At 41.7% G+C, this 25,194-nt stretch overlaps 1 protein-coding gene across 1 annotated transcript in view; it reads left to right on the top strand.

Moving 5' to 3' along the window:
* The window catches only part of Rb1cc1 (RB1-inducible coiled-coil 1), a 55,818-nt gene extending 32,082 nt beyond the window's left edge, over positions 1 to 23,736 (top strand). The window contains exons 12-23 of the mRNA XM_013520171.1: positions 808 to 911; positions 1,604 to 1,730; positions 1,807 to 3,707; positions 10,541 to 10,706; positions 12,120 to 12,228; positions 12,321 to 12,561; positions 13,801 to 13,855; positions 14,729 to 14,776; positions 17,548 to 17,606; positions 20,504 to 20,631; positions 21,569 to 21,639; positions 22,365 to 23,736. Coding sequence (XP_013375625.1) covers positions 808 to 911; positions 1,604 to 1,730; positions 1,807 to 3,707; positions 10,541 to 10,706; positions 12,120 to 12,228; positions 12,321 to 12,561; positions 13,801 to 13,855; positions 14,729 to 14,776; positions 17,548 to 17,606; positions 20,504 to 20,631; positions 21,569 to 21,639; positions 22,365 to 22,442 — 3,087 coding nt within the window. The 3' untranslated portion in view covers positions 22,443 to 23,736. The remainder of the gene's footprint in view (positions 1 to 807; positions 912 to 1,603; positions 1,731 to 1,806; positions 3,708 to 10,540; positions 10,707 to 12,119; positions 12,229 to 12,320; positions 12,562 to 13,800; positions 13,856 to 14,728; positions 14,777 to 17,547; positions 17,607 to 20,503; positions 20,632 to 21,568; positions 21,640 to 22,364) is intronic.
* The last annotated feature ends 1,458 nt before the right edge of the window (positions 23,737 to 25,194 follow it).

The following is a 25,194-nucleotide window of genomic DNA, read 5'->3' as shown; positions in this document are numbered from 1 at the left end:
CCCCGCTTTAATTTTCGTTGAATGTGAAGGAGTATGCGAATAATGAGAGAAGTGTAGGAGGTGACAGTGTTCATCTCCTACTGCCCCCTTCCCTTGCTGTAAATTGCTTCTATATTGAGCATTTCTTAGGGTTTTAAATATATGTAATTTTAATACCTACAAACTAGGTGACATATCAGGGGATCCCCACACTCATTTATCCTAGAACCCTTTTTTATGAAGAACATTTTGACATTTCTACATCTGCTTGAGTAGTGATTAAAATAGTTCTTTTAAAATATGCCATTCTGGGTGATATAAAGAAAAGAGCGGTAGTGCTTCTACTGTGTTGTTTAAGTTGAAACTGATCAAGAGTTTGTATTGCAGAAAATGTAGTAGAAATGTCAAAGGGTGAGTAAGGCAGGAAACGTTACCTGAACAAAAGGGCTTCCTCCAGTTCAGCAACAAGATGTGGAAGCGGGAAGAGGAGGGTGGCTGGGCGGGCTCCGGTGCGCACAGCGCTTCAGGAGGCTTGTGAACAGCGCGTGCAGGAGCGCGACAGGCGTTTCTGTTTCATGCTGCGGGGACCCTGGAGCGACCGTCAGGTGCTGCTGAGAGCAGAAAGGGAGTAACGGGCATCCCGGCTGTCAAGGGCCCAGGAAGATAATACACCACGTCTGCTCTCAGTGGCTTTTCTTTCATGCGTTTATTTTCTCTCTTACGGTTAGGTCATTTGAATCATTTTTGTGTTGAATTTAGTTAGAGTAAGAAACGATGTATAAATTAATCCTGTAGATTCTTCAGTTAAAAAGTTGTTTTTTTGTACAGACTCAGAAGCCTCGAAAGTTTGACTGTGAACTTCCAGATATTTCATTAAAAGATTTACAGTTTCTGCAATCATTTTGTCCTTCTGAAGTTCAGCCATTCCTCAGGTAAATGTCAGGATCTTTTTAACTTGAGTTGTAACCTTAAAATACTTCCATTTGTTTGGAGGTATGGAAAGGCACCTCCGTGCTCCTAGGGAAGCCAGGATAAAGACATGTTTTACAGTCGACTTTTTTGTTTGTTTGGTTGGTTGGTTTGGTTTGGTTCATTTTTTTAGAGGCTTGGTCTCATTACATAGTCCAGGCTGGCCTTAAACTTGCTAGATCTCAAATTGCCCTCAGGCTCTCCTGCCTTGGCCTCCCAGGTTCTGAGGTTACAGGCTTAGGCCATTACGCTCTAGCCTTATGTGGATTTTTTTTTTTTTTTTTTTTTTTTTTTTGAGACGGGGTCTCACTATGCAGTTCAGGCTGGCCTTGAGCTCACTTGTAGCCTAGGCTGGTCTCGAACTTGGAATGATCCTGCTATCTCAGCCTCCCCAGTGCTGGGATTACAAGCGTGCACCACGACTCCTGGCTGTGGAATTTTGAATATTTTGTAGTGATTCTGACTTGACATATTATTGGGAGATTCCTAGCTTAGAACTTTATTAATTATGATTCAAGTTTCTTCAGAATTTCCTACCATTGATTAGAAAGGAGTGATCATGCTGTATTTATTTGTAACAGAGAGATAATTTGTTTACAGTTATTTATTTTTCAGTTAAGACACCAGACATCTAATTTGCTTGCGTTTGTTTCAGGGTTCCCTTGCTTTGTGACTTCGAACCTCTACACCAGCATGTACTTGCCCTGCATAATTTGGTAAAAGCAGCACAAAGTTTGGATGAAATGTCGCAGACCATTACAGATCTTCTGAGTGAGCAAAAGGCAAGTAAAGTTCTCTGCGTTAGCGTAGCCGCTTGTGTGGTGGCAGGTGTCTTAGGCCTTTCTCTCTGTCTTCTAGGCATCCGTGAGTCAAGCATCCCCTCAGTCGGCTTCTTCCCCACGGACAGAAAGTGCAGCGGGAATCACAACTACTACCTCACCAAGAACTCCCCCTCCACTCACTGTTCAGGATACCTTGTGTCCTGCAGTTTGTCCCTTAGAAGAACTATCTCCAGATAGCATTGATGCACATACATTTGATTTTGAAACTATACCCCATCCAAACATCGAACAGACTATTCACCAAGTTTCTTTAGACTTAGATTCATTAGCAGAAAGTCCTGAGTCCGATTTTATGTCTGCTGTGAATGAGTTTGTGATAGAAGAAAATTTATCATCTCCTAATCCTATAAGTGATCCCCAAAGTCCAGAAATGATGGTGGAGTCCCTTTACTCATCAGTTATCAATGCCATAGATAGTAGACGTATGCAGGACACAAATACAGGTGGTAAAGAGGGTTTTGGAGATCATGCTTCTCTGAATGTCCAGTTGGAAAAATGTAGAGTTGTTGCCCAAGATGCTCATTTTAGTATCCAAACCATTAAGGAAGATCTTTGCCACTTCAAAACATTTGTACAAAAAGAACAGTGTGACTTCTCAAATTCTTTAAAATGTACAGCAGTAGAAATAAGAAACATTATTGAACAAGTAAAGTGTTCCCTGGAAATAACACTAAAAGAAAAGCACCAGGAAGAACTACATTCTTTGAAAAGTGAGTATGAAGGTAAAATCAGTGCATTAATAAAGGAGAGTGAAGAAAACGAAAACAAAGTTAAAAAATTGAAAGGAGACTTGGCATACCTTGAGGAAGTTCTACAAAATAAAGATGATGAATTTGCGTTGGTGAAACATGAAAAAGAAGCTGTCATCTGCCTGCAGAATGAAAAGGATCGGAAGTTGTTGGAGATGGAAAACATAATGCACGCTCAAAACTGCGAAATCGGTGAGCTGAAGCAGTCTCGAGAGGTCGCGTTGGAAGACTTGAAAAAGCTCCACGTTGAAAGTGAAGAGAAGATTGAGTTGCTGCGGGCCGAACTTCAGTGCCTGGAGCAGAGCCATCTGAAGGAGTTGGAGGACACGCTGCACGTCAGGCACACGCAGGAGGTTGAGAAAGTTACGACAGAGCACAAAGTGTCTTTGGAGATCTTAAAACAGGAAAATCAGCAAAGAATTGATCAGCTACAGGAGTCTCACACCACAGCTATCCGTGAAAAAGAACAGCAGCTGCAGGAGCTGAAACTTAAGGTTTCTGACTTGTCAGACACGAGGTGTAAGTTAGAGGTTGAACTCGCGTTGAAGGAAGCAGAAACTGATGAAATAAAAATGTTGCTGGAGGAAAGCAGAATGCAACAGAAAGAAACACTGAAATCTCTGTTGGAGAAAGAAACGGAGAACTTGCGAACAGAGATAAGTCAGTTAAACCAAAAGATTCATGACAATAACGAAAATTACCAGGTGGGCCTAGCAGAGCTGAGAACTTTAATGACAATTGAAAAGGATCAGTGCATTTCCGAGTTAATTAGCAGACATGAAGAGGAATCGAACATACTCAAAGCCGAGTTAGACAAAGTGACGTCTTTGCATCACCAAGCATTCGAAATAGAAAAAAGCCTGAAAGAACAAGTGGTTGAACTGCAGAATAAACTGGATTCAGAATTGCATGCGCTTGAAAAACAGAAAGATGAAAAGATCACGCAACAAGAAGAGAAGTACGAAGCACTTATCCAGAGCCTGGGGAAAGACAAGGAGGAGTTGGTGGTGAGCCACGAGCAGGAGAGGGAACAGCTAACTCAGAAGCTCAGTTGCGAAAAAGACCGCGCTGTTCAGGCTGCCCTGAAAGAATTTCAGCTGGAGAGAGAAGTCACCGAGAAGGACTTACTAGAAAAAATTAAACACCTTGAAAATCAGATAGCAAAAAGGTAAGAATTAACTTTAGTCTGTAATTATAAAACGAAAATATCAGTGATTCAGGTGTGTGCGTGTAATCACAGTCCTTGGTTTACTCATGTACTTTTGGTAAATGTAGCACTCAATATTTTCATGAAGTGAACACTTTTGAAACAGTGTTTCTTGTAAACGAACGGTAGACTATAAGTTCATTAGTTTTTTTAAAAATTCATGTTTTAGATTTTCAGAGAAATGACTTTTTCTGGAAAATTGCAATGTTTTGAGGTACAGTACTTTTTAAATTGCTCTAATTTGGAGTTTCTACTAAATTCATTAGTTGAAAATTATTTGCTTCTCTTCTGTATGTGTAGTACGTACGTACGTACGTATGTGTTAAAACACAGGAGAGTGTTCTGAGCGTTATTTGGCAAAGGCAGAGTCAGAGAGAGGGAATATGCACAGTGTTCTGGTTACATTTTTACGTGTGATTTCAGTTACTTTCTCTGCCATTGGAAAGATGATTTTTCTTTTTTGAAAGATGATGTTTTAAATCCAAGGGTTGACGCTGCCTGCGGGTGGGTTTGGTTCACTTGTTTTTACATTTTTATTATTGTTGCTGTTTTAACGTTACGCCCTTTTGATCAGAGAAGATAATTTTTTTAGTATTTCTTCCTCTAAAAATTTGTGACAGGAATTTGTAGTCCAGTTTGTAGTTTCTAGAGCATAAGGTACCATTTTTTCATTCTGTCATTAATTCTCAAAGTGAATATTTGTAAGTGAACATATATTGTATATTTTAACCTGTTTCTTGCCTTACCACTTTTGAACAATCTCCTGAGATTGACTTTCTGCTCTGGAATACTCATATGTTGGTATACAGTCAAAACTTTCCCTTCTGTTTTGCAAGTAGAGCTTTTGTGTATTCTTGGGCAATTAGAGGATTTAACAGAAGATTTAGGGCGCATAGATGTTTACGGGGTGGGGGCAGAGGTCACATCGCTAAGGAAGCGTGCCAGAGGATCAGAGCTGGACGGCAGGTAGGGTGGTAAGAATAGACGACACTCGGGGACTATCGCAGTAGGGGAAAGGAGACGCAGTGTAGAACTGAGATCAGTTCTGAATACACGGTGGACAGGCTGCAGTTTAGAGCCCAGCAGCGGGGTGGAGAACAGCAGATGGACGTGTAACTCTCAGAAAACGTGTGGAGTAAGGGAGATTCCGGCCTGGAAGGATTCTTGCAGAAGGCAAGCTAGGGTGATAAAGATGTCAAGAATGTGAAGTAAGGAGTTGATCGCATTTTGAAAGCCGCCAGAAGTAAGGGGTCGAGGATGGGGAGTTCTCTCTGAGGTGCCTTACCAAGCTTCTGGCTGCACCTGGGCAGTGCAGGCCCAGCTGGAACAAATGCCAAGGTCCAAGCCTAGAGGCCTAGAAGAGCCTGGTTACAGTTCATTTGGAGAGAGTCTTTGTCAAGCTCTAAGTGAAATCAGGAAATGACACTGAAGCACTCATCAGAGCTGACGGTTCTTCCTGTCTCACTTGGGAAACTGCTACAGCATTCAAGTCTCTTCAGAGCACCATGGTCTGGCTGAATCTGCAGCACAAAATGAGCAGCTCTCAGTTACTTGTCAGGAAGCTGCTATAAGACTGCATTTGACTACAGCCTCCTCTGGAGAAGAAGCCTGAGCTTCTCTTCTGCTTTGCAGACAGCAGAGATGTTCTTTTCATGGCAGTCTGGAACCTCTGCAGGGGCATCTGGGAAATGCAGACTGTGTTGCGGGTGTATGAGCTCACAGACGGGAGAGGGCAGTACTAGCCTTCAGCACAGCCCGCCACTGGTTACCCTGTTTAAAAATCAGCAGTCAGACGTTTCTTTGCCCTGTTGAACTTCTAAACTTCTAAATAAAGAACCTTCAATGACATTTTCGTTTGACGTGATACAAGTTATGCCTCTCATGTCACGCCGGATACCCTTACCCGCTCCTCCAGCTCGAACTGGTGTGATTTTAGGGTGAACACTTGGTGTTCATTTTCTCTTGTCTGTCACAACCTCTTAGATACTCTCTAATTTAAATGATAAAATACAGGATTAACTACCATTATCATACCTTACTTACAAAGTAGGGGAGTGGAAGACAGGACAAAGGATAAAAATTGGGTTATATACGGGCTTAATTAAATTGTATTTCTGTAGCCAGCCTTGTAACTCTACTAGGTATTAGCGGCTTACTTCCATTCCCCACATTATTTGTTAGCTTAGCCAGTGCCTCACCTGACCTTAGTTTGTTACCGGGTACACATGGTTCAGACCTGTTTCTGAACAGACCACTACTAACTTAGTCGCTGTAGTTCTTTGTTGATTGTGTTTTCAGCGTCATTGCCAATGTCAAAAAACCTTCTTGGGACTCCGTTATTACTCCTCCTCGCCATCCTGCTATCGAAAACACCAGTTCTCATTGGTGGTGAAGTTCAGTCACCTATGTGGCAGCTTTACACTTACTTTCTCCTGTGGATTCAATATTGGAAGCAGCCCTCAGTGGCCAAATTGTAGTATAGGCTTCTTCCTGTTCACATGGGACCCTGTTTGTGTCTACTGCTTAAGGAGTTCTTTTCCGTGGGGCTAAATCGTCTAAGCTAGCATGGCCCAAAGTTACAGTGTTTTAAACAGTTTATGGGGTAATAATGATTGCAATTTTCATTTCTGTTTCTCTGATCTACCCAGATTATGGGTGAATTGGTATCGCATAGTGTTTTCTGGTCCAGAAGTATGTATTACATTTGGCTCTTCGCCTCGCCGTGTGAAATGTCACTCACCTGGTACTGTGTGTAGATTGGTCCACAGCTTATTGGGCAAATATTTTCGGAATTGGCGCATGTGATAAGACCAGTGTCCTCCATGGGCAGCGGTCATGTCTACACATCTCTAATTCCTTTGTTCAGAAGCAGTTCTAGTAAGTGCAGCATCTTCTAGATTAAGGAATGGTAATTCTGACAAATACTGTGATCCAGCTGGAGAGTGCCTGGCCTTGTGAAGACAGATGATTCTTCTTGCGTAATAGCTGTCACCCAGGGTAATTTCCCTGCCGTCAAGTGGCCGGCTAGTCTCCCTGCGGGATAGCTCGGGCTGTTGCTTGATGTGTAGAGACCCATGCCATTCTGCCTCCGTTGCTGGTTCCTCATTAGTCCTTAGAACAGAGATGGTAGTGCTGGAGAAAAGTTCATGGTGTCCACGAACAGTCACATTGCCCTTGTGATTAGCAAGCTTCCTTGCAGTGGGACATACTCTCCTTAGAGGATTTGAAGGTCTTCCCATCTTAACTTCATTCGGATTCACTCGTGTTCATCTTGCGCAAATTTCTTGTCAGCAGATTTCAGTCCAGGTCGTGTCGTGCAGAGTCATCAGGGACCACACCTGCCATTGGTCCCTCACAGTGAACACCAGTGACAGGTGCAGGGGACAGGCTGCGTGGCAAGGGTGTGAACTTCCTGCACCTTCCTTGTGCCTTGAGGATTAGAGGTTGATACTGAGTATGTAAGACCTACGTGACAGAGGAGTATTTGTGCGTACTCACTTTCGTGACTTGGTATGTTACAGTGTGGTTTGTCCACATCTTCTGGATCACTGCACCCTGAGAAATCATCCTGTGTGAGGCCCCCGGAGTTGTCAGGAGCTTCACTGCCCACTCGGGATGCCTGTGTTTTACTCGTAGCTTAGAGGTGCCCTGTGTATTTGGACCACACAACATGTATTGAATGTATTAGATCAGTGTGATGTCCTATGGAATCTTCCAGCTAGATTTTTCACCCTGAAAATTATATTTTAGGAAAAACTACTACTTCACACAAGATTCATTTCAGTGGTGTTCCAAGGTAGTGAAGTATGAGCAGTGAAATTGCTCATTGGGGCAGACATTTCTGACAGTACCTAAATTGCTAAGAGAACTGCTATAGAAGCCATTCAGCCTCCCAATATTGGAGGCCAGATTCAGGGGAAAATCATTCTGCCCACTAGATTTTTACTGAAACTGGCCTGGAATCCCAGGGTTACATAGAGAATACTGCTGTGTGTGGGGGAAGCACACTGGTTCTTGTAATCTGTGCCCGGGACTGACAAACTGGACTCTGGAAATTCACCCACCACCTGCCTTACAAACAGAATAGTTGCTCCCTCTGCCGGTTTCACTTGCTGCAGACACCTGGCGTCCTTCTTGCAGCTCTGTGATCCCTCTGGTGTTTCATGAAGAGGTCGGTGGTGGCTCAGAGCTGCCTCTTCTACCCTGTCTTGTAGCCATGATCCGACCACCGTCACCAGAGGGTGAGTACAGAGTGTGTGGCATTCTGAGAGGGCTCATTGACACTTTTATTATAGTGTATTATAAATTACTGCTGTTCGTGCAGATCGAATAGCCCTTAACCCATTTTATTAAAGCTTGAGGGATAACCACTGCAGCCTGTTACAGAGCCATATCTTCCATGTATCTCGTGTTTGTGTCCCGCTCGTTGGTCTCTGCCACCAGAATCTGTCATTCCCATCCAGTCCATTGGATTTTAGGTCTCTCAGATCCCTCTGCTCTCTCTGTCCTGCGCAGTACCACCATTTCTCAAAGCCGAGGTGAAGAGAGTATTCTAAGACTGGCATTGTTTTACATATTTGCAAATCTCTGATGAGTTTGACTCATGGGTTCTCCTGGTTGCTTCGACATTCTCTGTTACAGTATATATATATATTTTTAATGGTTTTTCTCTGGTACCTGGAATCGAACTCACGACCTTGCGCTTGCCAGGCAGGTGCTGCGCCGCTGAGCTGTATTCCCATCCCCGTTACAGTATGTTTTGATTGTTACATAAGTGAAAAAAATCAAGTCTTTACAGTGGTATGTCTTTGGAAAAATGGGCATGTTTAAATAGCCTCTACATTTATTTAATTCTGGATATTCTTTATTAGTAAAATAAAAATCAATGGTAATTTCTCAAACTTTAATTTCATAGTGGAATGTGAAATTTTCAGTTGATTCTTTTCATAATCTTTGCATTGACATCCTGAATGAACAAAAGTAATGCTAACAGGAAGCGCACACAGTCCGGGTTTCTCCCAGCCCTCCCACTGCTTCACTGATTGTACATATGCCCAAAGGAGCTCTGAGGGACCAACCACCAGGACGAAACATGCGCAAGGCAAGTTAAGGTAGTAACTAGCAGTAATGTCGTAGACCTCCCACAGATCACAAAGAAGGTACACACTCCATCAGAAAAACGGGCAGAGGGTATGAACGGATCAAAGAATAAATCCAAATGACCAGTTATGAGCTACTGTCCAGTGTACTTGGAATTAAGAAAATGTAAACTTCGAATAAGTATCCTTTTCTTTCTTAGTTGGGGACTGCTAAATCTGTAGTTTACGTTGTCTCTGAGAAATCAGGGGAAACAGCTTCCTCGCGTCCCTATGTACAACGGAATGAGTGTAGAGTGTGTCTGTACTACGCAGCTCGTCTCCTGTTTTGAGGAAGTAGTGATAGGGACCTGGGTGAGTATGGGTGAGAGCATTTTATTTTGTAATTGTGAACAGTTGTTCCCTGGGCCCAAATCTGAGTGACCAAAATGTATGACGAGTGTTTAAATTTACTACGATAGAAGACACGTTGCCAGCAGTCCCCCCAGAGCAGTCCCCTCTGGTTCAAACACTCACTGTCCCTGCCACTGTGTGACACTGTTCTGGGAGTCCTTTCTTGCATCTTTACACGGGGCAATCAAAAAATAAGGTGAATCCCACTGCCCAGCGCCGTCCAGCAGAAAGGCGGGCTCGTGAAGCCGTGCTAGGTGCCCATGCCCTGCACTCAGCCGGGGAGCCCCCGTCTCCGCCTCGGCTCCGAGTGACTGAACGTGGCCGCCTGGAGTGCCGCGGGGCACCGCAGAGGAGGGCTTCAAGTGCTGCCTCTCACAGTGGCAGGAACGATGGGATACGTGTCCCATCAGTGAGAGTGTGACGCAGTTCGGGAAAATGTGTCTTTCGCCATCACACAGGTGTTCTTAATTGAACCATTCATCATATTTTTTGTTGCGCAGCACCTCATAGGAGAGCACAGGTATTCAGTCTAATTTAAACTGTATCATTTTCTACTTGCATTATTAGAAATATTTGCATAAAGTAAGTTGTTGCTAGACCTAATTTATTAACAGTGTCTGCTTCCTTAAATTGTAATTTCAGTGTCTCTAGGACATTCATGTATGGGAAGACAAGACTAGATTTGGGGTGGGGGGGGTACGGGCAGGTTTTATCGATAAGTTTCTCAGGTTTCTGTGGTGGTTTTGTTGGATCAGTTTTTTTAAGCTTTATGTCCTTCCTACCTCCAAGATGTAGTTCCTTGCTTCCCAAAGAAAGCTGTGTAGTGGTGCAAACAAAACGTGTATTAAAACTTTCTTTGGTTGGGTAAATTCCTCCCGGTGCCAAGGTAATTTTCTGATCCTGTGGTAATACAAAGTAAAACAGAATGTGTAGCTGGCGTTCATCTGGTCCTTTTGGGGGATTTTGAGACAGGGTTTCACAGGCCTTGACCTCGGTCTGTAGCCCAGGCTGGCCTCAAACTCAGGGCAATCCTCCTGCGCAGCCTCCCCAGTGCTGGGATTACAGGTGTGCACTGCTATGCCCGGCTGGACCATTTTCTAAGGAGAGCTTCAAACCGCATACAATAGGATATACTTTTAGCCATGTTGATAGAACCTTTTGCAGTCATAAAGGTAGTGAATTCACACAGCGGTATCTCTTGTATCAGTTTAAAGAAGATAAACAGACTGAATGGATTATTTAATATATTTGTGATTGCATCTGTAATTTTTGAGAAAAAAATTAATGCTGTATTCAATTTTTAAGTCCTGTCATTGAATCTGCCAGAGAAGATTCTTCAAGCTTAGTTGCTGAACTTCAAGAAAAGCTTCAGGAAGAAAAAGCTAAGTTTCTGGAACAACTTGAAGAGCAAGAGAAGAGAAAGAACGAAGAAATGCAAAATGTTCGAACATCCTTGATTGCCGAACAACAGGCATGTGCCCCTCTGCTCTCACTGCAGTTATTTCTGTCCGTGTGTAGCTGAGGGTTTCAGCTATAAAATGACAGCTGTCTAGTTGAAGGTTTCTGTTTTCGTTTTTGTGCTTTGTTGTGGCATTATTACTGCGTTATTTTGCTTTATTTCGCTGCGTAGCCCAAATTGGCCTGGAACTTGGCAGCAGAAGTCCTGCCTCGCCCTCGCCGGTGCTTTAATTACAGGCATGTGCCACCCGGCCAGTGCTTGGGTTCTTAGTTCTTTAAAACTTACTTTAATATGTATAAAAGAAAGGCGGGATCAGGAGAGATGGGCTTGTAAGGTGTCTTCCAGTTTTCAGTGATACATACTGAACGGCAGTATAACTTGTTCTCTTCTGGTGCCTTGAGTTAGGCTTAGTTTCTTAAGTAGCACTTTTTAAATATGCATATTATAAATTATGATAATAATTCGAGGAATCCACTTCATATCGCAGAAGTAGCAAAGTGCTTAAAAGTAATGTGCAGTTATAAGTAATGTCTAATTTGCTGTATATGAGTAATCCAGAAATGGCTTCACACAAAGCTATATTTTAAACATTGCTTTTTGAGGATTCTTGCTGGTATGTTTACTGACCAGAAGTTAATATTTAATGAATTTGATTTTTATCCAAATCTCCATATTACTGACAGCACTATTGCCATTTTTATTGACTCAAGAGCCAGCGAAGTCTTACAACTTTGGAGTGCAGCCAGGCATGGTGGCGCAGCGTCTTGTTCTTAGCACTTGGGATTCTGAGGCAGAAGGGTCATGAGTTCAAGGCTAATGTAGTCAATAAAGTGAGACACTGTCTTAAAATTAAAAAAAAAAAAAAATGAAAAATTTTGCAGTTGGAAGTGCTAGGCTGATGGAAAACCTATAGATAATTCCATCATTCGTCTGTTTTATAGCCAAATAAGATTCTAAGTGAAGTTCTATAACCAAAATTTTTAATCAGCTCTTTTCTTTATAAAAGCAACTCAGTAGTTACAAACATTGCCCCTTTTCTCAGGAGCTTCATGCAGGCAGCTGGATGAGCTTCTCAGTAAGAAAGTATTTAAAAGTTGGGGTATGAAGTATAGACAGTAAAGAAGTCCAGTGCCTCTGGTTAATACTCCCATAAGAGGCAGAGACAGAATAGAGCTAGCTTTCAGATGTTAATGTGCTAATCAGGACTTGGCGAAATACAGGAGTACTCAAAGAGCAGTGTGTGTAACAGCAGTCTTTTAATTGTTGATCATTTTACTTTCTTTAAAATTTCAAAACATTGGTGAATCACACTATGTTCACACACACACACACACACACACAAGAAAAGAGTATTTGCAAGTTTCTTGTCTTAGCTTTAGCTACTTTGTGCAGATAATTTAAATAGTTACTCTTCTGTTGTTTCAGACCAATTTTAACACTGTTTTAACAAGAGAGAAAATGAGAAAAGAAAACATAATAAATGATCTTAGTGATAAGTTGAAAAGTACAATGCAACAGCAAGAACGGGATAAAGGTTAGTACTGTTCTGATGTGACCTTTGAATCCTGTTTAAAATTAAAATCATTCACATGGAAGTTTCAATTCTTGCTTATTCCCCCGCTCCAGATTTGATAGAATCACTTTCTGAGGACAGAGCTCGCTTGCTTGAGGAGAAGAAAAGGCTTGAAGAAGAAGTCAGTAAGTTGCGTAGCAGCACTTTTGTTTCTTCGCCATATGGAGCTGCAGCCCCGGAACTTTATGGAGCCTGCGCGCCTGAGTCGCCGGCTGAGACAGATGGATCAGCCTTGGAGGCAGCAGATGAAGGGAGAGTGGACTCAGCCGTGGAGACGAGCATGATGTCTGTGCAGTGAGTGTGTTACTGGAGACTGTTCGCATTAGTGGTATTCTCCAAGTTGTAAAACTCCGGAGAAAGGAAATGTTTTTAACATTGCTGATTTTCCAAAGCCCATATGAAGTGCACTTCAAGAAGGCAAGGCATGGACATGTGAAGAGACTGTAGTCATTAAAAAAATTATTCTGAGACAAGGTATTGTCTCAGAATAATGCAATAAGTAGAAAGGGCTGGGGATATAGCTCAGAGGTAGCGTGCCCCTGGGTTCAGTCCCCAGTACTACAGAACAAACACAAACTGTCTCATGGAAAAATACATCCTGCTACATTCTGCGTATAGGAGAGTCTGCTAAAACAGAACGATACAGAGAGACAAACGTAATGTGACCAAAAAAGGTAAATAAAGCAAATAATAAGGAAAGAAATAGTAAGCAATTCCAAAGCAAAAGGCTTTACAAAGTTAAGAAGGAAATTTCATTTTTAGAGAGGGTGTGTCTCACCAAATAGTTGTTGACCTGTAGGCGCGTTCAGATGTGATTTTGACCAATTTTTCTGAATCGAAAATTTATTAAACATAGAATCTGAACTTTGAAGACCCAGCATTAGAGTAGGACTCCTTTCTCACAAGAAGCAGGTAAAAAAATAAGCAATAAAAAATGTATCTTGTCAAACACAACGATTTAGAAAAATTATGCCAAGTCACAAAGGAAGCCTCAAAATTCCAGACATTGATATTAACAAATAAAAATAGTCCTTATGTCTGGAGATTCAAGTATGTATTTATATGGGTACAGATATGTAGGTGTTGAGGCCTATACATAAAATTTGTTGATAGGTAGATGGATAAAAATTGCTACTCAGAACTAAGCAAAAGTGTCAAAAACAAAATCAGGGTGATGTTCTGGGAGAAATACACGTATACCTCCTCAAGTGTATTTATTAAAAATGAATTCACTCATGTGGGAACATGTAAGAACAAAACCGGTTCTTAATACCTGGGAAAAATACGAAACTGAAAGAAATTATCCCCAGATAAATGTACATACAAAGTTTTGCTCTTACTTTCAAAAAATTTGTAAGATCTCAGTCTGATTGGGACTCAAATAGGAATAGGATACTTCTCAAAATTTAGTACAAGACCTTAAATTAGTAATCTGTAGTAATACTTAAAACTTCCAAAATGTTACGAAGCCGATCTAACATTCATAATTTCGAAAGACTAACTCTTTATTAATGATCATTCTTTTACTTTCAGGGAAAATGTCCATATGCTTTCTGAAGAAAAACAGAGGATAATGCTCTTAGAAAGAGTACGTAAACTCTCTGCTTGAAATACTGTTTTCGCTTCGGTAATGCACTTAAATAAACCTTACTGTGAAAGTACAGGATATCACTTTGTGTTTTTAATTTTTAAAAAATTTTTTATGGTTAGCTTATTTTTGTGGTTAATGTTCTGGGTAACAGTTCTCTCATATTTCATATTTCGTAAATTCCCAATGAAGTCTGTATAAGAGCAAAAAGTGAATAATTTTTATAAAATAATGTAAATTTGAATTTTACACATTTATTTCAAAAACAATATTAAACCTGTTTTAGAAATGAGCAAAATATAAGGCAATGTAATGAAGAAATAAGTTACATTTTTTAATAAAGATGAGTTGAAGCGAGCAGGGAATAACTGGCAGGGTGGGGGTCTTTATTTAAGTACTTGTTAGGCCTTTAAGGTTTTCAGCAGTGGTTTTTGTTACAACATAATGGATAAAAATGCAGAGTCCGAATTGTACAACTTTGGTCAGATAATACCACTCTCCTTTCGTTACTAGAGAGTCATGTGATAAGCCTCTCAGACTAACTGGAGGTGTACCTTGTAAACAGAGGTTCCTCACCCCCGCTGGGACCCACTGGCAAAGTCACGGAGGACAGACCTCAGATATTTACTGCATGTGTGCAGATTTCTCAACTAATGGGCATTAAAACTTGGCAATTGTTGGCTTAGGTAAATCTATCAAAATTGTCCTTATTAAAATAGTAAATAAAGCAGCTGGAAAAGATACATAGAAAATAATATCACCGTTAACTTTCCATACCAGAACCAAACATTAGTTTGAAAATAACTTTTTTCCAATCATTTTGTACTTAGCACTTACAAGGATTAACCAAAGTCTCTTTTTCTCTACCAATAGACACTGCAATTGAAAGAAGAAGAAAATAAGCGGTTAAATCAAAGACTGGTAAGGGTTTTTTTCTGAAAATATGGTGTTGCATTTTAAAGTTATTTACATGCTCTTCCATGAAGAGGACGCACTGTCTGGAGGGTGTGCGCTTTCGTCACTTCCGGTGGTTGTTGTGTTGGTCGCTGACTCTCAGTCGGGTCAGAGTCCTCACCCGTGACTGTAGACCCACACGCTGCTCTTGACTTCAAAGCTGTGTTGTAACAAGTAAGAGTAGAACTGCGCAGGTGAACCGCCTTACTGTGGGAAGGGGGGAAGGGAAGAAGTACAGTACTTCATTCTTAAGAGAACTAATTTCTCGGAATTCCATTATTGTTTGTTTGTAATCTCAGTAATGAACCTTAATTCAGTAAGTTAAAAATAAGAGCTATTTTGTAAGCATTTTGAAGATGAACATCCAGCTATATGTAATTTTCATACATTTTGCCCTTCGTGAATTTTACCTGTAAGTGAAGATACCTGAAAGAAAAGATCCTGTGTGCTGTTTGACTTATCAGGCTGTACTCTTTTTTTTTTTTGTCTTTTTGAGACAGGGTCAGACTATGCAGTTCGGGCTGGCCTTGAGCTCACTTTGTAGCCCAGGCTGGCCTTGAACTCGCAACGATCCTCCTGCCTCAGCCTCCCGAGTGCTGGGATGACAGGCGTGCGCCCCCACGCCCCGCACCAGGCTGTGCTGTCATTTATGAGTTTAACCAGTTACTCTGGTGGCAGTTTCGCAGTCAGTGATAGCTTTCATAAAGCAGCTGCTTCATTTTTTCTTGTTATAATTAACATTCCCTTGAGGAGATAGAAGTAATTTAAGCTTGTGTTCAGTACTTCTGAAAAGTTTTGAAACAGAATACTTCATAGTGAGCTATCTACTTTCTCATGCCTTAACTTGAACAAAAGTTATTCTTTAAATGTTTATACTGTAAATCATTGTTTTTAGAAAATGTATTTTTGTTAGTGCATGTGAATACCTAACGGTTATGTTCATCCTGGGGGGCGGGCACCCTGACCTGCTTAGTTCTTTCTCAGTCCTTTTCTCTCCCCTCCCCTCCCCCTAGTTGCCCATCCTGGACCTCACTGAGCTCATCTCACGCAGTATAGTTGAGAGACTGAGCTGTATTCAGCAAGTCTTTGACCTTCCTTCTCCCGCACCTTGCTGTGCTCTCGGCTCCTCAGAGGGCAGCTTGTGTACCTCCCTGCTTCCGCTTGCTTGTGAGGGAATGTTTCCTTCCAGAGCTACAGATCCTCACACTCACCTCCAAGGGGGACTCAGATAGAGATCACACCGTGATGCAGACTTACAACTGTATTCATTTCACATAGTTCTGCAAATCTAAGCTGTCCTTTATAGTAAATATATGAAAAATTTAAGCTTTTAGCGATCTGAGGAAAGTTGAATATAGTATTAAAAATAAATGATGGGTCTTTTTGGAGGAACGTTACTTTTCGGGTTAATTTTATTATTAGACCTTGCTGGTCATTATTTGTTAATGTTTTCCTTCTCTCCGTGTTTTCAAATACTTAATGAGACCTTGCATTGTGTAAGAGAGCGTTTGGAAGCAAATGGAGCAAATTCAGAGCCTGAACGTTAGACAGAATAGAAATAAATCCCTGTTTGTGTTTGGTTTGTGTGTCCGTGCGTTGGGCTGCTTTGCTCAGGAGAGGTCGGCACCCTTGCCACCCGCGCGGGCCGAGCCCTGGAGCTCAGGCCGGGGCAGGACGAGGTGGGGGGTGTGGAGGTCTGGAGAGGGCGGCGGTCCCGCCTGTGCCGTGGCAGCGCAGGTCAGGAGGTGCGGTGCCTAAAGGGACGTGGTCTACATAACCGAGAGGGAAAGCAGCGTGGAGATTGCTCAGTAAACCATCGGGAGATTGCGTTCAGCTCAGCCCTGCCTCTCCTAGCTCAAGTCCCAAAAGAGCTAAAGCCATCACACTGCAGTGAGACATGCCTACCCATGTCTTATAGCTAAATAGAACAACAGCTGAATCTCAGAAGTGGCCTCTGTGTTGCCCATCAGCAGGTGAATGGATTCAGAGAACGCATTTGTACGCAAGGAAGTATGACTCTGCCATAAAGGGTAACTGTGAGTCATTTGTAAGGAAATAGGTGCATCGAGCTGAAATAAAGAGTCGAGGCCCACAAGGTTAATACGGCAGTTTCTCTTACGGAAGACACGTTAGGTAAACGCTCAGCTCCTCGAGATGGGCGCAGTGCCTGCGTACTGCAGCGTGTTCCAGTCAGAGAACGGGGCAGTGCTCCGCTGTGCTTAGCGTAGGAACAGCTGGCTTCCCGTCTGCTCCTGTTCAGTGAGTACCTAGGCAAGGCTCTGAAATCTGACTCTGAGGAATTGCCTTGAAGGTGAGCAAGGAGGGGGGTTCCCAGCCCTGGCGACTTCTGCCCCCGCCCAGTGTCAGCCCGGGTGGGGTTGATGAGAGTGTTTTAAAGGTATTTTTTGCTTGACTTCGTTGTTTTCCCACAAAGATTTACAATGTGCCAGAACTTTCAAACTCTGACTCAAAAAATTTCAGTCTCTTCGCTGTAATATAAAATACAGTGTTTCTAAAATCAGATTTTATTTCAGATTTGATGAAATAAGTAACATGAGTAAAGATAGAAATAAATTATCCATTGAAACTCATTGTGGAAACAAATGAACAGTTAATGAGCATGCAGCCTTACTTTGGACTCTTTCAGATGGGACGCAGACAAGTGTGTAGCGTTGTTTTCAGTGAGTGCCGTTAGAGGTCTGAACGTGTAGGCTTCATGAACTGTTGGTGTTTTTCAGATGTCTCAGAGCATGTCTTCAGTATCGTCAAGGCATTCTGAAAAGATAGCAATTAGAGAGTAAGTATTTTCTTTCCTTTTTTTTCTATGAAAATTTACTGAATTGTTAATAAAAATAATCAAGCCCCATGTTCATTAAACTGAGTTCTTTACACTCAGTAGTAAAAATACTGTAAATTAAATTTTTTCTAAATTGTCCTGCGCAGCTTTATCATTCACACAAGCATGTGCGAAGCCTTTCTGACTCCAGTGCGCAGTTCAGCTGGTGCTATGTCTTAAATCCCACTGACCGCCTTAGTGTTTTCCGTTTCAGATTGAAGAGTCTTCATTTTAACGTGGTGTTTCCTCATTTTTTTATTTTATTGACATGCTGCTGATTCATCGTATATTATTAAATCAGTTGACTCATTTGAGAGTCATTTCTCCTGAACTAGGTTTGCGCGGTTGCAATTGTTTTTTCATTTGGATTATTTGTAAGAAACTCTTGAATAGGGAGGAACATTGTTAGCAATTCATGAATAATGGCCTGCATTTTAAAACCAAAAGGACCGCCCGATGCAAAAATTAGTGAACTAAACATTTTTAAAGATACTTTATTTTGGGGCTGGGGATTTAGCTCAGTGGCATAGCGCCTGCCTGGCAAGCACAAGGTCATGAGTTCAATTCCCGGTACCAGGGAAAAAAACATTATTTTGCCAAGTGTCGTAGCACACACCCGCGATCCCAGCACTCAGGAGGCTGAAGCCAGAGGATCGCTGTGAATCCGAGGCCAAACAGAGCTATGTAGTGAGTTCAAGGCCAGCCTGGACTACATAGTGAGACCTTGTCTCCAAAAATAAAACAAGATACTTTATTTATAGCGGTTTTGACCTTTCATATTGCATTAGAATTTCACCTTGTAGGTGATTTGAAAGAGCAGATTGGTATCAGTATTTACCAGCTACATGTGAAATCAGTGAGTAGTCATTGATGATCCTTTCAAGATTACAGAGGTGAACCTCAGGCCCCAGTTTACCCCCTTTAGTGTATTGACTTTTGGTGTTGGGAAAAAGCAGTGCTTGCCACGTTCTCACGGCAGTATCTGTGGCACAATCAGCTAAGGAAGCAAAGGCTGCCGCCCTTTAAAAGCCTGCCTCTAATTCTGATGGTTTGTCATAAGGCTTACTAAATTAATGAGCTCAACAGCTAGTAAAGCTGGGATTAATCTCAGGGTCTGTTGTTGTTTTTAGCAGTTCTACCAAGGCTCTAAGGAGACACCCACCACTTAGCATATAGCAGTGGTAACTTGCTCTTCGTTCCTTGCAGCCTGTACCTTGAGCTGGTAATACCTTCTGACTTGCTTAGGCCAGTCAGGCATACAGGTCTAGCCCAGTTGCTCCTGGTGTCATTGAAGAGTCCTACATTTGGAAACTGTAGCAGCAGGTTCCGGTTCTTTGACACTACGCTGCTAATCGGGCCTCTGTCTCTCTCTGAATTTATACTTACAGCTGTGAAATGGAAGATTAAGAAAACTTCCTGTGACTGAGTGAACTGTAATGGGTTCTTTTTGTATCCATATACAAGCAGGTTTTTGGTTTTTTGTGGGTTTTTTTTGTATTTTGTTCTTTTTTTTCTAGACAGGGTCTTGTTATGCAGTTCAGGCTGGCCTTGAGCTCCCTTTGTAGCCCAGGCTGGTCTCAAACTCACAATGGTCCTTCTGCCTCAGCCTCCCGGGTGCTGGGATTACAGCTTGCACCACCATGCCTGGCTTTGTTTTATTTGTGTTTTTTTAATTAAAGAAACTTTTGGTCTTTGACATTTGCTAGCATCATGCTTTGAACATGTGTGTGTGGCCAGCACTCCATTTGGAGCTGGGTGGAGTGCAGAACGAATATTTTAGAAATGTCAAATTCGGTATTGTATTAACTTATATAATTGAACATCACAGAATACAGCTGTCTCTCAGTAGCCTCAGGGTATTATTGGTTCTAATACCCTCTTAAGGTATCAGAATTCTTGGATGCCCAAATCCCTTATATAACACGGTGTACTGATGGAGACCAGTATGAAGCAGCTCTGAGCAGGATTTAATATTAACCAAGTGGCTTTCCACGTTTTACTTGGGAGTTGTCTGAAGCTTAGGCCCTTGTCCAGAAATGGGCAGTGGACTCATAGTAAGTGAACCTCTATAGGTCACTGGTCCCTGCTGAGGCCCTTATTGGCCTGTGAAGTTGGGCCGCCTCAGAGGACAAGACAAGGCCACAGCTGAGGACATTGGGCTCCAACCCCAGTTAACTAAAAGGAGACTATAGCTGTAGGCATCTCACTCCTGTGGTGAAGGCCGTCCTGGAATTAACTTAGTTCTCCTAAATTAACATAAGTACTACTTGGAGAATTCCTAAAGGGTTCCCCAAGTCCTGCCCAGATTCCTGCATTTTCTTCAGTACCCCCCTCCTTTGTTTGAAAACTTAATAAATATGGGCCGCCCAGGGAAGTCTGGGTCTTAACCCAGAGAATCTTAAGTTTTGTAAGAGAGTTGGACCCTCCTGGATCCTATAATCATTTCAGTTGTCTCATTTATTTAAGCCTTCACCGTTGGCTCGTTTGGAGATTGTGGGCCTGATCAACCCGAAGTAACTAGGGTTTTTAACCTGATCGCAGTGTGTACACCTAACTCATGTGCACCTCTTCACGGGTAAATCTTTGGGTTACTTACAGTAAACCTGGCAGTAAAGTGCCTTGTGAATAGTATCCTACTGTATTTTGTTTGGAATAATGAGAGGGAAAAGGCCTATACATGTTTGGTACAGATGCAGGGTTTTTTGGAGTTTTTTTCTGGCTATTTTGTCCATAACATCCATTGGGTAAATCTGATGGATACAGAAGTTACAGCTCCAGAGGGCTGACTGTACATACTAACATTTGCACAGCAGTGCGGCTGATAGTAGCTCGAGCACAATAAACTTCCTTTGCTTTAGCTTTCAGGTGGGAGATCTGGTACTCATCATCCTAGACGAACGCCACGACAACTACGTGTTATTCACTGTTAGTCCTACTTTGTACTTTCTGCATTCAGAGTCTCTGCCTGCCCTGGATCTCAAACCAGGTGAGGGTGGTAAGTGTCACTCCATGACTAAAGTATTTCCCTAGACTGGACGGAGTATATTTTGGAAAATTTTTTTTACCCTGTTATGTAATTACTCAAAAATTAACTCACTGACAAGGAACTGTGCTTACGCCGAATAGACACATAAAACCTACATGGTAGACTTGCATGGTATAAAATTCAGTTGTGTCCTCTGTTGAGAATCCCAGAGGCTTTTGGGTAAGTTGAATAACTTACTGGCTGAATAATTAAGTCAGTGTTATGGTGACACCTTGTTTTCCAGTGGACTTGAAAAGACAATGGGTGTCTTACCTCTTAGCATGTTACATTCTGAGGGCCGGCCTGCTCACCCTCTCCTCTGTTTATCTTCTCCCCTTCTACAGGAACTGCCCTGTTAGATTTGTAACGGTGATTAGCACCGCCTGTGTTCACACTGCCGTCTCTTACTCTGGCTGCAGGTGTGCAAAGGTGTAGCTCTTGCCCTTCCCACAAGGGCTGTTGAAAAGCTCAGCTCTTCAAAAACCAGCACTGTGCTTTGCTCCTAGAAAAGTGTGTTTCATTTGCTTTTAGACCCGGGAAAGGTCATCTTTGTCCATTCTTTCAGTAGATGGCAGTGTCGAGTTAGCCTGGAAGCCCTAGATTCATGTGTTCCTTCCTGGGTACACACTAGGATTTCCTGAACTGGTACTTCTGTGATTGGCTGGAGTGTGGGTATACAGGTAGTTAAATGAGTTAAAACCACATGTTACTGGTTCAAAAGTAGCATGATTCAGTTTTGTTTCATGAATTCAGCGTTTCAGAGATCCCAGCAGTTTTAAGAGTATTATACATACTTTCAGCCCTGAGAACTTCGTTAGGGTTTCGATTTTGACAGTTCTGTTTTCATAAATAATTATAACTGTACTTTGAAAAAGCAACTAACAGTTTTATTCATTAGCTTCAGGTGCATCTAGAAGACCCTGGGTACTTGGAAAAGTAATGGAAAAGGAGTACTGTCAAGCCAAAAAGGTGAGAACTGCATCCTGTAATATAAGCTACAAATTACATTTACACAGAAGTTGTCGCTACTTAAGTGTTTTTAGCCTGTTAGGTGTCTTGAGTTAGAGCTTGAATTTAATTAGATTGAATTGAAGCCAAGAATTTTGTAACTTTTATGTTGTTTGTCTTTAGATAGTAGAGGTAGATTAGCAAGTCTATGAGCCTGCGAAGGAACACGACTACAGGCCTTTTTCTCTATTGACTTGCAGTATGTTACTTAATATGAAAATGCCCCTGCATAACTGGTTACGACAAGGAGCTCTGCTCCTGTCTAGAGGTGTTCACTCACTTTCATAAAGTACATATAGTGTGAGATATTCGGTGGCTCACAAATCGATCTGATGGAAACACCAGTTTTGTGAATCTGCTGTGCTGTGTGAACCTACTGAGTAGCTTCCTGCCGCACTGTTTTGTACCTCAGCCTGCAGAACTTGAACTCTATATTGCGGGGTTGTCTGATACTTGAATGACATGGCTCACTTCATAGCATTCGTTAGCAGTGGCTTCCGACTTTGTGTTGCATCAGTATTAGTAGCTCAATATATGTTACTCTACTTGGTGAAAAGTAGATCCTGTATAGTTTGATATTCTCCTCTGCCCCCCACAATGCTCTGGCCGTGAGCAGTGTGATAGAGAGGAGCTGTATACTTCGGTTGGATCATTCAAATGATTCCCTTTTTTTCTTTCCTCCGTAGGCACAAAACAGATTTAAAGTTCCTCTGGGGACAAAGTTTTACAGAGTGAAAGCGGTGTCATGGAATAAGAAAGTATAGCCTCTGGAGGCCACTACTACATTGTGTCACTTCCTAATTTCTTCTGCATTGCTCATTAGTCACTCCGGAAACAGACCATCTTTTTATACAAAAGTCAACATGACAACATACTTCATTGGTGGACTTCTTAACTGGCGATGTTTTAGGAACGATAAATTCCTCAAAACCCTTGGCTGAATTAAAATGGTTTTGGGTTTTATTTTTTTCTTTTGTACCCAGATAACTCTAGAAATGCGGACCAAACTAATTGATCTTCTCAAAGGGCATACCTGTGCATTGTGGCTTATGGTTAGCCATATTAATTGCCTGTTAAATATACATTAGCTTGAACTTAGATGTTAAATGTTAGTTATTATTACCAGCATTTGTCCTTTTGTGAAACAGTATCAGAACACTTGCACTCTTTAACACATTCTTTATAAAAATGTATAAATTCTTCAAAACTATTAAAGAGTGTCACTGCATGCAGATAATCATAACTCTGGGTTCGCCTCAGTAGATGACTAAAGCAAATTCTTCCATTTTTTAATGCCCTTTGATATTTCAAAAGAGGAACTCTGTAACTTGACTGACTGACTTTAAGATCAGCCATAAATAATCAGCAATCTCGAAAAGCACTTTCAACAGCTAGTCTGGGTTCTCTAGGAAAGAGTCTGCGCTGCCGCCGTTTTCCGCTGTGGCTCTCAGACCTTCCCACGTCTCTGTGACTATTTAGAATAATCATATTGATGAAATCGTAATTCATGGTTGAGTTTCAGAAAAAGATGCATTGTACATTAACCATTTAGAGGTCATTTAAATAACAAAATACTGTATTGTAAAAGACCTGTACAATTTTAAAACAATAAAGATTTCAACCTGTAAATGTGTGTGCCTTTTAAAGAAGGATACATTTTTAATATATTGGAGTGATTGCAGGGGAGTGTGGGAAAACTGTTATGTATCATATCAAAGAGAAAATGTTTATTACAAAAATGTTCTTTAATTATATACCGTGTAACAGTGTAAAACAGTGTTATGTAGAATAGAATTGTGTAAACCAGGCCTTCCAGGGTGTTGCCGTTGAGCAGAGATATTTAAATGAGTTAGTTGATTTGGATGAACATTGTTGCAAGCTTGTTGGTAGAAAACCGTAACAAAATGATTTTTTTCAGAAAATATTTAATTTCCTCATAAAAATGAGTTAAATATTTTTTTAAATATGTGTATCTAATAGTACAAGATGGATAAGCATCCTAGTGTATAGAAAACTGAATTTGACAACATATTAATGAATAAACGAATGATGATTCCATGTGTTTCTACTCAGTCCTTCCGTGGCATCTTTATGCAGAGAGCACAACACAGGGAATTGCTTTGTACGCGGTGTTTCTGTTCGGCAGACCCAGTCGGTTTCTGAGTGAATCGGCTGGTAGCGGTGCCCTTCACATTTAATGTGTGGCCATTGCAGTGGCTCGTGGCATCAGATGTACCATCTGATGAATGCTGATGTTTAATGGTGAGTGCTCCTGCTGGCCAGTTTTTCTTATATCCTGTGTTTTATCATCCTTGTCATGTTCACATGTACTTAAGAAGCAAACAGAAACCTGGAATGGTTTTACTAGTTGAAAAGGACAAAAGAAGCCAGGTGTTGTAGCACAGGCCTGTAACCCCAGATACAGGAGGGGCTGAGCCAGGAAGATCACATGTTTGAGGCCGACGCAGCCATACAGGAAGACCTTGTCTCCAAAAAAAGAAGAAACATGGAAACGTAAGCTACCAGTTGGCTTCTTAGGTTTAGACAATTGAAAGCAATGTGCTGTGACCCTTGACACCGGGGTACAGGGTTTCCGGCTTCGGATCTCACTGTAGGGGAGTTGCGTCATTCTTGGAGCTCGTTCATCTCACGGGGAAGGAGAGGTGTGAGAAGTCCTGTCCTGTCGAGTTATTTTGCCCATCCAGTGAGGTGTAAAAGTTTTGAAGACTCTTGAAGAAATTCAAGCGCTGAACACCTGTTAGCTATTAAAAAGCTTTCTTTGTATAATACAGACACCAATTAGACTGACTCAACACACAGCGTCCTTTAGTAGGAGTGCTACTTAAGTCACATTGTACTGGAAGTAAACTTTAAGCATACATAAATGGATTTATTTTGGCAAAAAATAATTGGTTATACTAAAAATAGATTACAAAATTATAAATGTTCATTTTTATTGATTTGAAAAAAATTACCAAGCTGAAAAGCATACACACACTTTAAATACACACACACACACACCCCTACACATTTGCTGCAGGACCCTTGGTCTATTTCTCGGTTTTGCCATCTAAAGGTGATCTTCACAGTTTTGGCTGTGTTTATGTGGCAGTCTGAGTTGCATGGCTATAGTAATATATCTTGATAAGTTGATCGACTTTCTTACATAATATGCGGGTGTAGTTCTTTCATGCCCTTTCTTTCCACTTGCATCTTTTATATGTAGTGTTCCGCATTCTGGTTGGTTCACCGGGAGTCACACTATGCCTTTATACTCTGCCGAGCCAAGTCCTGAGCTAGGATTGTATTTCCTCCCTCACATAGCCTGCAAATCTCACGTGAGGGATTTCTGCCTCGTCCTTCCTGTGCTGTCTTGCAATTGTTAGGGCTTTTATCTGTTCAGCTGCTTCACATTCAGTCGAGTCACGCTGTTCTCAACTCCATTTCGGAACCGTCAGTTCGGCCTTGAACGTGGGGGTGCCGTCCGAGCCTCCCTGGTACGCCGGGCCCGTCCTT

The sequence above is a fragment of the Chinchilla lanigera genome, unplaced genomic scaffold, assembly GCF_000276665.1.
Source record: "Chinchilla lanigera isolate Chin_1 unplaced genomic scaffold, ChiLan1.0 scaffold00053, whole genome shotgun sequence".
NCBI lineage: Eukaryota > Metazoa > Chordata > Mammalia > Rodentia > Chinchillidae > Chinchilla > Chinchilla lanigera.
Note: the sequence above shows the minus strand (reverse complement) of the source record. Positions and strands in the feature narration are given on the sequence as shown.